This window comes from Emydura macquarii, unplaced genomic scaffold (assembly GCF_026122565.2).
Source record: "Emydura macquarii macquarii isolate MOO-44397 ecotype Brisbane River unplaced genomic scaffold, CSIRO-AGI_Emac_v2 contig_1043, whole genome shotgun sequence".
Classification (NCBI taxonomy): domain Eukaryota; kingdom Metazoa; phylum Chordata; order Testudines; family Chelidae; genus Emydura; species Emydura macquarii.
In genome coordinates this window covers 6493510-6505775 of record NW_027131180.1, presented here as the reverse complement: position 1 = coordinate 6505775, position 12266 = coordinate 6493510, and the positions used below count along the sequence as shown (strand labels likewise).

Below are 12266 nucleotides of genomic sequence, written 5' to 3'. Positions count from 1 at the left end.
TACTGGTAAGGGGTCTCCTCTTCCCAAATCTCTCACTACCTGAGCTAATATGGACTCTAGATTAATTTTGACCAGATTCTTCACCTCATTTGAGATGAGTATCCCTATACATTTCATTATATTTGAGTTGCCACCTAAAATTCCAAGAAACATGTTTTGAGGCCACAGAAGAGAGTTGGGGAACAGTCTATCACAGCAGGTCTGGTCTGGTGTTTTCAGTGACTGAAAACAAAGTGTGCCTGAGTCACCACATTATTTCAGCTGTGTTTTGTGGTGATGTGCAGTGACTCCCAGATGACTGCCTTCCACAGCTCCTGCACCAAAGCGTCTACCTCACTCTGGCCAAAAGGCAACTAAACAAATGAGTCCCTGATTTTTACAAAACCCTCACTTAGTGATTTTGAAATACTCTTCTTGGTCTGCTGAGGATGATCCTAGCCTAGAAGCTTGTGATTCCAGTTTGTGGCCTTTGTATGGGATGAAAACTGCCTCTGAGTTTCAAAGGAAAGATAAATCTTAAGGGCCTTTCTAATATTGAAGGGAATGAAGGATTTGCTCCTTACACAATGGATGAGACAGATGTTTGGAAGAGCTATAGCCTAATTAAAGTGAAAAGCCTTAGCGAGAAAAGTGCTGTATGGCAAGTCTGAAGGACTATTTGGTGTTTGTGAAAAATATCAAGAGAAGAAAAAAAGACAGCTAATTTGCCCATTTTCTGAGCAAAGATACCAAGCATAAACCTTAAAGGAATGAAAATCTCTACCCAACTGTGTGAAGTGGTTTGAAGGGAATATGAAATAAAGACAAACACTCTTATTTTCTAGGAGGAAGAGAGAATTTTTCTCTACTACAGGACTTTTTCTATTTTCTCCATAGGGTGGTCCAAGAGGGCCTTCATTTCTCTTATGGTTTGATATTCAGAGGGGCTGAGCTCCTGCAGATCCCAATTGCTTTAATCCTGCCATTGACAGCTAGCTCCCTATGGATGTAATACTCAGAGATAAGTTCCATGAGGGTTCTCATTCCTCAGCCTGGAGGAAATGCAAGGACGTGCCCACATTAAGCTTTTGTTTGCCTTCTGATTCCTTCATGGAGCCTGTTGAGTTTTGAGCAACTTCTGCAAGTACCTTACTTTTGCAAATGACCCTTTGACACAACTAAGATCGACCAAACTGAGTAGAATCAGAGAGGAGCATTGGTTCCTGGGAAAGAAGAAAACGACTAAAAGATTTTAATCTATGCCTCTGACCTCCGGATTCGCTCCTTGAAGGCGTACCTTTTCCCATTCTATGTAAATATAATCTGGCTCTGATCATATAGGATGATCTTAATGAACTCTTGTTTTGTTTTCACCACCAACATCAACAAGTTTTTATAAACATTCTATAATGACATTCCAATGACTTTCTTTGTGTTCTGCAGTGAAGGAGTTCAGATGAGGCAGCCTAGATAGGGAATTAATGAAACTCCCTCCGACATTGCTGCAGCCATAGTGACCACCACTTAGGTGAATGTTCTTGGGAGTGAAGCTAGTTTTAAGGGCCAGGCAGTGAACTGAAAATGATTCTGATGGTTATAGATTCCAGTGAACTAGTAGGATTTGGAGATAAAACTGAGTGAGATTGAGACTGGTTGATGCTAAATCATCTCTCAAGTCAACTGGTTTCAATTTTTTTTTCTTATCAGTGACAGTATAACATCCAGCATTTTAACAAACAACCAATCACTTTTAAAATGGTGATACACCATTTATATGAAATATGCCAGCTTAAGGAGTGATGCAACATTACTCTTCTGACTAAGATAAGACCACTTGTATTCTTACCTGGAAGCTTTATGTAATGTTGATCTTTGTTATTTGACACTGAATTTGACAGATGATACGTGAATTGATTGCTTCTGACCTATGTTGGAAATGCAATACATATCTTATCCACCTAACTTGCTGCCTTCCAGGCTATGGCTGATCTGGAGATACTAGGACTGCAGAATTGCAGGACTGAGAGCTGATAGTTTTGTCGCATGGCTTTCTCAGTGGATGTCATATGCAAGTATGATATTACCTCCAGGCCTATAGATGTAAATTTCACGTACAATATGACTCCAGAATTTACTTTTGAAGGTACAGGTCAAGAAAGCTGATCTTTCTGTTATTCTGGTGATCTAGCCAGAGTCCCTTACCATCTGAATTTTCTCAGCAAAAGAACAACTTCTGTGGATGGATAAGTGAACTAGGAGTATGATGTGAAGAAAACATGAGATCCTTTCTCTAGCCTTAGGATGTTAGCTGGCCCTTCTCAAGCTTCATCATTGTGAAGGCAGATGGTACAGGCATATTATACAGAACAATGTCTACTTTTTCCTCTTTGATTTTCTCATTGGAAAAGTCAGTCAAAAATCGATCTTTTCCTTCTGAAAATTCTTATTTTGACAAACCCCCATTTTCCAGCGGAAAATCTTTCATTTGAAATGTTTTGACCAGCCCTAGATTATAAAGATCAAAGGCATCAGACCAGCTGTTTGCCAGCTGAGAAAGCCTATGATAGGTAAATAAAGAAACAAACATACTGGTGCGACTATTACGGTGGGGCAAGACACAAGAATGCAGGGGGGACAGTAGGTATGATGGGTCAAGAAGACATGTTACAAGCTGCAAAAAGGACATTGGCTACCATCTGCTATAATAAAGGGGAAAATAATGGAGCCCTGTGTCTGCCTCACTGGCAGCTAGACCACAGAAAATGTCATATAGTTAGTCTATTTGTTTTGCTTTTTAATCATATAAATGGAAAAGTATGACATGCTGAAACATTTGATCACTTTTCTTATGGTGGTTTGTCTGCTCAAATGCACAACCAACATTTTCTAACAAGTTTCTGTGTAATTAAAGGCTACCTTGGGATTCCAAGTTACCATGTAATTAAACATCACCATGGGAGATTTGTTCTCTGACAAAAGATAGTTTCACTTTTCAGGAGATACCATTGTTCAAGGATATTCTCTGTCTCATTTCTTACATTATATTACTTATTATATTGGTAAACTGTGGGCCTGTTTCCTTGAATTTAAACTCCATGAAAATATAAAATTGCAGTGCATGATCCAAACATTATATAATATAAAATAGTCTACCATTAGTTAGCTTATACTTGGTTGTCTTTAAAAATCCATTTTTGGAGGGTTCCAAAATCTAGTTGAAGATGTACCTGATTTACAAATGATAGCTATCATTGATAACTCAACAAAATCAGCACTAGTGCCCAAGAAACAGAATTATCTTTCCTTGGATAAAAGGAAAATAAGTTGATCTGAGCAATGGTGAAGTAAAGAGGTTTTGTCTAGCAGAGTGCAGAAGAAGGGATGTTAGGACTCCTGTGGTTCTCTTCTCATCCCTTCCACTACTGATTCCCTTTGTTAACTTGGGCAAGACATTTAGGCCCAGATTTTAAAGGTATTGAGGTGTTGTTATGATCAGCAACCTTAATTTCACAGGAATTCTCTGATGCTTCATGCTTGACTGGGTTTGTAGAGCACTTTGAGGACCGTAGATGATGCTGATATTATTATGAGCAATAATACTTCACTCTTATGCAGTGTAGCACTTCATATTTTAAGAACATTGAACAAACATGTCCAAATATCTTTATGATGTAGGTAAGTAATTCTATCCCATTTTGCTAATAGGAAAACTGAGATACAGAGGTTAAGTAACTTGACTGGGGCACACAGTCAGTGGCAGAGAGAGACATCTAGAATTCTGAAGTTTTGAGATTCCAACCCTGAGCTCAGTTATTCTTACTGTGACTTCCCTAAATGGACTGTCTGTATTGTACGCTCTTTGCAGAGTAATTTTACCATTTCAATGTCCCAGAGCACTCAGTGAGCTCACCCTAGTGAGATCAGCCTTCACTAAGTGAAAGGTGTTTAGAATTAAATATCCTGAATGATAATAAAATACATAAAAGTATAGTTAGAATTATCAGAGAAGTAGTTGTTTTAAAATCAATGATTATTAGAGTTGATAGAGCTGGAAAAGGTCTTTGTTTAATAACAGGGCTTTTCATTTTTTTCTTTCCTTTTGAACAGAGATATCGTATTGTATATAGAGTTTATGAAGTTTTAATCCATTGTTTATGTATCTAATAAGCATTCCAAATTCAGCATTTTTACTTGTTTATAAAACCAAGTTCCAAAACCAAAAAATGCCAGAAATTAAAACTTAAAAATTGTAGTACCTCTGTAGGTATCTTTTTAATATTTGGGAAACAAATTTCCCTAATTTATTGCTAGTTCCCAATTGCACCAAATAATCAGAAATCAATAAATAACAAACGTATTCCTAGCAGACTAAATGTGGGTCTAAACAAGGAACCTAAAACAGAATGTTGCCATGGTAATTTACAGAAAACCAAGCAAGCTGTGCAAAGCTTGTCCTGCTAGGAGACCTGAGAGACTAGCTAGGATTTTTATCTGTCACGCTTAATTTCTCATTTTACTGAAACAGTTGTCAAAGTGCCATGTATGTAGAATGCTTGTAATATGTACCTTTTGCATTTTTACAGACACACTAGGGTCATTTTTCAAAGGAATATTTATTTCTTTAGCATTTTTTTTTCTCATTAAACTTTCTGAATATTTCTTTGTATGCATGTTATCACAAGGCCACATGCCATGGTGTGTTTGCTATACTGATGGATTGTGAAGGGAGGCAGTAGGAACAGAGTGACCTTGCATGTACATTGCTAGGTTAAAAGGTTGGTAGTGACAGAACTCTTATGTGGATAGGTTCTATTTAGTGTTACAGTCTTACTGCTATTGCTGATATGGAAAAGTAACAGAAACGGAAAGGATAATAAAAAATCTTTTAAAATCAATCAATCATTGGTTTAAACTCACCCAAGCTTTAAAATTATTTATCCTAAATGAACTGTATATTAATTGCACTATTAAAAGATAACCTGTGGGGTTTTAGTGTTTACTGACTTATCTCATGTAATGGGTTCAAATACCTCTGAATAGGGGTTACCTGCCTACCTGCTGGTCTATTACTAAACTTGAAAGATGGACTAGCTGGTTTAGATTGATTTCCCAACTCAATTCTTGCAAGAAAGAATGGCAAAGCACTTACTATAAAATACCAAGCTAAATGGATCATTTAATTATTTGCACGTTCTTACCTCTTACCAGATAAGTGCTATAACTTAGTGCAGTAGAATATCCATAAAGCATTATTTTGGGGTGGGGGAGGAAATAAACTTAAAAGGTTATTATTTTATTATTGTTTCTCTGGCAGTCCCATTTTGGATTTATTATATGACAAAACTAAAACTAAAGAAGAAACTGCTGCCTTAATGTAAATAGACATAATGGGTTAATAATATCACAATAAAAAATGAACATTGGTCCTGATCTTTCATTTCCTACTCAAGCCAATGGGATTTTGCAAGAGTATGGAGAGCATCAGGCATTGGATGGGTCAAAGTGAAATACGCTATAGGATGAAAAGTGTGCAAGTGGATTGGGAGCCTTGTTTAGCAAGGTGCTTTCTATCTCACCCTAATTATCTCAGTGGAAGATTACTGTGGCCATTAGTTAGGCTCAGAGGACCTGAGGTCAGTGTAGTGAAAACAAGAAGGCCTTTAAATGTTTGTCCCTCTCAGAGAGCACTGGATTAAATACATTGGAATTAAAATCTCTGCAAAAATGGCTGATTCAGAAAAGGCAGTAACTTTCCTAATGGTAGCCTCAGAAGGAAAGTTTACAAATGCAACATCATTACAAATGTACAGTAGCTATGATAAAAAAGTAATATATTTACCCCTCTTATGTAGAAGAATGCTGGCATGCCTGCGTCCATTTCCATTTTCAACATAACATGAGTAATTTCCTAGGTCCCCTTCTTCCACAGAGTCAAGAATTAATGAGATGGAAACTTCCTGTTCACCAAGATGTTCTTTAATAACTCTACAAAAATTGAAATAATTCATACTTAATATTCTGTTTGTACCATGTCAGAGCATTAGGTAATCATTATATAATTTTACTCACAATTCACAGCACCCTGCATCAAACCAGAGCCAAATTTGAAGCCAATCTTAATTAAATTATATGATGCTCTTTTCTTCCTCACTCTTAATGAGGAGGTTTGGCTTTGTAGATGTTAATGAGCGCTGCAGTTAACTGTCTTCCTTAAGCAGGATGATGCACACATTAATAATATATTGAGGGCTGGAAAGGAGATCTTGATAAGAAGTTTACATGCCACTTAAAAGTAGGATATGATCTCTTGAAATGATGGGGTGTGGCACAGGTCTAGAGAGATTCCAAATGGTTATTTTCAGGTGCAGGGTGACACTAACGTTATGGCCCAAGCTCTGTTTTTGTCCTTAGGCACTATTCTGAGATTCTTTGGCATTTTAATAGGAAGCAGCATGGCCATTTTTTATGGTAAAAATATCATTACTTCATGCTTTTATATTTTTTTTTACTGAGCAATTATAAACCAGCAGTAAAAAACTGGAATAGTTAATGCTCCCTTGATTAATGCCATTTCAAGTAGATGTTAAAAGCAAGCACCTCCTGAGTAAAAGCCTCTTTGGATATCACCTGTCTTCCCTTTCTTCCCACCACCCCTTCACTGGTCCCAATATTGATTTTTAAAAAAACAACAGAGCAAACAGGAAATTGCTTCAAACTCTTCACTATCCATATGACCAAAGAAAATTAAAAAACACTCTTCGGGATCCTCCCTGAACAAAGACAAAACCAAGTCAGTTATGAAGCGGGTTATCATCTCCTGAAAACTTTAAAGCCCTAAATCTCTGGCTGAAAGGCTATAGGAGAGCTTTAAATAAGAAATATAGCATAGCAAAATTCTATGTAATCTGGCGAATACGGGTTGTGCTCTCTAGAACAAAATAAGAGTACACTCAAGTGAGATATTCTTGCCTCCACCTTTATCATCACTTGAGGAGGTAGAACATGACTGGAATAGCCTTCAATGTTTGCATGGCCTTATTGGTTTTGATACAAGATTTTTTCTGTTACTTTAGTTTGTCTGAAGATATTCAGGCTTAATTTGAGAATCAGACCAGAATAACAAAGATGCTTTTCTTTTTATGGAGTAGCAAACCTTTTAGTAAAAGATTAAATTTAAATATGCTAACTTTAGTCTGTCATAGGTATTCATTGTAGAAAACATACCTATCATTATTTAAACTGCATTGTAATTCATTAAGAAGTCTTTGCTGTCATTTTAGACTGGTAACTACCTATATTTTAAACACACACACTTGTGCACTCACACATGGTATTAGTTTATATACTGTGTGGGAAAAGGTTCTTTTCAGACACACATAGCTACTTTATAATCATATTGTACATGATTTTCTAGGATATGTCAGCCAGAGCCTTCCTAATGACCAGACAATCTCAGATTAAAGCAGCACTTTTTGAAGCAACACAAGAATATGATATTCTTCCCCAGTTGTACAGTACATAAGTATTCAGCAGATAGAAGTAGACCATATGGAAGAAAACCATAGGCATTAGAAGATAAACAGAGTCCTTGAGGTCTAGTTCTTCTATAATAATTGAATGTAATTCCTTTCACGTATAACAGGAACAATAATACTTAGAAACTAAGGCCAGCTTTTGACACATTTTATGCTCCATGGCTTTAAAAAATGTATTTATTTGTGAGCCCTGTTTCTTGACATATTTATTTCCCTTGACATCTTCTCAGTAACCTTTCAGTGTTCAATACTGCAATGTTTTCTGTTACTTGATGAAGCCATTGTATGGATTCTGATCTGCTACTTACTGCATTCCTGTATCATTTATTATGATTCTAGGGTGCTAAAACTGAGATGATAATCCTGCCAATGCCTGCACTTCTTCTGTTCCCCCCTTTTCAAATGTAAAGGTCCAGATTCTCCACTCCACTGGTGTAATGCCACTAAAGCCAATGACGTTAAAATGACATGAAAGAGGTGTAACGGAAGAGAATCAGGCCCATAGCCTTTTCATATTCATGTTAGTAATAAAATCTATTCCTTCCTTTTACATAGTACTACTCACTATAAAAACAAATACAGTATTGATCTTGACTAAGAGAACAAAAATGCCCTTTTACCTAATATCGCTCTCCCAGACCCGATTTTCATCCAAATCTTCAATAAATTTCTCTCCTTTCATCCAGTAAATTAAAGGACTGACGTCTCCACTGTATCCAAAGAAAGCTCGGCAGGTTAGATTAGCATAATTGCCTGTTACAGAGAATTAAAGAGAATATGTTATTTCAGAATTTTCAAAAATGTTGAATTTTTCCATCAGCTGCTAGAAAACACTTTGAGCTCACATATCAATTTGCAAAAATCATGGATTTGCATATGTAGTTAGTTGTAGTTTAATTTCCAGCCAGTGTATAACACGTTATTTGGAAACAAACAAATGAAACGAATTATATAGAAATGGGGCTCAATCTTGACAGAGAGTTTTGGTTTACAGGGAATGCAAGATCAAGTCCATAATAGCTTGTTAGTGTACTGATTTGCATAACACAAAAACAAACTAGATCTCTGAGCTACTTCCATGTTTTTCTCCTAAAAATAGGTACAGGTTATGAAAAAATATATTTTCAACCAAATCCATATTTGTGTAAGTTTATAGCAGTTACTTTACCAAACCCCTATAGGCTCATTTATATCTATTTATATTGCCAAGATACAGCCTTTAAAGCAGAGGTGCTTGTTCGTTGTTATGTCAGTAGGCAAGCACTATGTAGAAGCCAGAGGTATGACTCACCCTCCCTATTCCAGCCACCTCACTGAGTCATGAACATCAAGTGTAATGAATAATATATGTGCACACTTATTCCATACTTTGTGGGACATATTTAAAATATGAACAGAAACACACACAAGGAAAACAGGAATACCAAAAGTGCAATGTCACTAATTTAATATTACTGCAAGAACCTTAATGTGTACAGTTCCTGATTTAGTTTTATTTGACTGTGCAGCCTTAACATTGCATTAATTCAGTTTGTTTTTAATTCGCACAAAGAGACAGTAATACTTCACATATACGGTGCATGTGAAAGTAACTAATTGATGAGATTGGCTCGAGTTAGACATACTGCACACAGGTACACTGTTTGGTGTCCCAGCCTGTATCAATTCTTCTAAACCACTGTGTGCGCTTTTCCCTGGTAGTGACTATTTATTCAGAAATATGTTGTGGTTTCAGGAAGAAGGGCCTGTTCCCTCTCACAGGAGGGAAGTGTTTTCACTGACTTCTTTGGGACCGGCCCTAAATCGAGATCACCAAACTTATTTTCAATCTGCATTTTCAATTCTTAGTTTCGGGTCTCTAAAGATGAAAGATCAGCAGACTAACCACAGTGCCTGTGATAAAGATACATTATTAATATGATCACTAGCACAGATTCTGTCACCTTGTCTGTGTGGAATTCCATGAGTAGTCCCACTGAGATCAATGGACCAGCTTTCTCAGTAAGGTATTATTCAACGTGGGTTGGAGGAGAGGATCTGGTTCTTAGTAGACACATGAAATGAATAAACATTTGTACAACTTTTCCCCATTTTCATTTGGAAAAAACTGCAGGATACTGTTACGATGCCTTCTTGGGGCATGCAGGATTATTTGTCACCTTGTTACTCTCTGCCTCAGTGAGAGAGATTTGCTTATGTTAAACTGGGTGTTAGCCACCCAAACAATCTCCTCAGAAGTTCTTCTAGCCTGTTTTTCAGCTTGCAGGTTAACTTTAGGTGTACGTCAATCCCCATGCCCCCATGAAGTGCATTCCTCTGTAGCATCCAGCCCCTGCCACTGGACACTCACAGAAATTGCCAAGTTTGCTGTCTCCAAAGAGACAGCAAACATGCCAGCCTCTCTGCTTCAGTTGAGGATGCACACTTTCCTTAATATTACAGAACTGATATGGATGTATAGTAAAAAGAGAATAAATGTATTAACTAAGAAGGGAGATTCGCAGATTCAAGTGAGTCTTGGGTAAGAATAATGAGAAAAGCGGCGGTTACAAATAAAACGAGACTAATCATAACTTTTAACAGGCTAAAATCTTTTACTAAGATAAGTTTCCTACCTAAAATAACCTCTCAATGTCACCAGCTCCTTGGGCCAGGATCCAACTTTTATGTATGCAAATAGCATGGTCTTTTTTGCACCCTCATTGATGGGTAATAAGGGAGTTCTTTTTCCTTCTTATAGTCTAGCAAACCTTTGAAATGTATCCTTTTGAAGTATACCCCCTAGTATATCCTCCTCCCCAGTGACTGGTTCTCCCGGGTGCCATCACCATTCTGTTTCTACATCCCCTTGTTAATTTGTTTTTCTTGTTCACTTTACTTGCAAATGTAACTCTTGTTGTATTTGACTCGCAATGTTAAATATACATTAGAGATAAGGAGATAACTATGTTCCCGCCTGTCTGGAAGAAAACCTGTTTCTTCCTGAGTTTGATTACAGACTTTAAAGCTTAGTATCAGTAAGTATCCATAATTCCTCCTATAGTGTTAATACGTATATTTCACAATGATATTAATGACGGTGTATTACTGACTTTCATTTGATACCTCACACAACATTCTTTATAGATAAATATTATGACAGCAATGTGTTAGGTGTAGTGAGTTTATCAGACTTGTTAAGAATTGCTGACAGAATAGGCAACCACCAATGAATGGGCTTCTGTGTCACAACTGTATGATAGGCAGAGGGATAATTATTTAATAAGAGTCTTATTTATCTTAATTTATTTGCAGTTTTCCAGGGAAACATCTGGCTTCCACCCTGGCTGACCTATTCACAGACATACAAGGCATAAAATCAGTATACTTGCAATCCAAGTTTACATTTTTTAAGGCGAGAGTCACTTATTACCTTCTTTCAGCTGTTTGGCAACTGTATTACTGTTGGTCATTCTGTGAAAGCTTATCTTCACTCAATGCAAGGTAGCAACAGCACACCTCACAGACCACACCCTCCTAAGCATACTCAGAGAAAGTCACTAACACATATTATCATGTGTGGTATTGCTAACAATGGCTATCAAGAAGGCATGAGTGTCCAAACAATTGGCCCAGCAAGAGGAGAAGGTTAATCAAATGACCAGAGAAATGGTATTCATGAGTAGTGAAGCAATTTTGATAATTTCACATACATATAAAACAAAGTCCTAAACCCAGGTGATGTACTAAGTAAGCTTTCTGCAAGCTAGTGAATTCCACAGGAGCCAGAGGGAAAGAATATGCCCCCGGACCCTCCTGGCATGTATTCCATGCACACATGCCCTGCCCGTAACCTCCTCCTTAGTGCAGGCTGGGGTACAGGGTGACCCCACAGAACAAAGCTCTACGGCAGGCAGGGAGGTGCAGATTTTTCAAATCCTGAAATAATTAAAGGGGAATGAGTTGAGAGCTAGAAGCCCAGTTAACATGGGTCAAATACAGGGTATGACTAGGTAAGCTTTCAGGACATATTTCTGTAACTAATCTTTTCTGATGAGTGTAGGTAGCACACACAGCTTCTCATAGCAATTCTGAAGCACATTTATACAAATTACATCTTATTTTCTGCAGGATTCTTCAGCTGTCACATTTCTTGTTCCGTGTCACCTACCGTAACTCTATCTAGTTTTCTAGGAAATACTGTCTTTTCTTTTTTCTAAGTACATTATGTACCTGACTTGAATTTCCAGGAAGTACAAGGTAAAATTAACTGTTGAATAGCAATACAACAGAAGGTCAGAGAGGACCAGCTGCCCCAAAATTGTCCTAACAGATCTTTGGCAGGAAGTTTGGGCAAGGGGAAGGACAGAGATAAAGGGAGTAAGACCAGGGTAATCCTTGATAATACAATAAAAATATTTGTCTGGTAATTGTGACAAGGGAGTACCGCCACTTCATTCACATACAGCCATGAGATTTTTTCTGTTCTCAAGAGGTAAGAAGGCACATCAGTTGTATGTCTAATCCAAAATACATTTTCTTTAGCAGATAATAAGTACCAAGCTGGCATTATCCAACTTTGTCTTAAAAGTGAGAGTGCTACCTTCTGAATCACCATCACTCCAACACCTTGGGCTTTTCCTGGAGCCTTCCTATCAAGTACTAGCCCAGCCAAATACTTTTTAGTTTACAAGATCTGATAAGATCACAGTCTGAGGTAGTTGTCTGGCTGTAGGCCAATTTACTCCTGAATCATCAAGGTTAGGATCCACG

At 37.4% G+C, this 12266-nt stretch overlaps 1 protein-coding gene across 1 annotated transcript in view; it reads right to left on the bottom strand.

Moving 5' to 3' along the window:
- The window catches only part of IL1RAPL1 (interleukin 1 receptor accessory protein like 1), a 932016-nt gene that overhangs the window by 30950 nt on the left and 888800 nt on the right, over positions 1-12266 (bottom strand). Inside the window, exons 7-8 of the mRNA XM_067545295.1 lie at positions 8135-8267; positions 5819-5964 (exon numbers count right to left, since the gene is read on the bottom strand). Coding sequence (XP_067401396.1) covers positions 5819-5964; positions 8135-8267 — 279 coding nt within the window. The remainder of the gene's footprint in view (positions 1-5818; positions 5965-8134; positions 8268-12266) is intronic.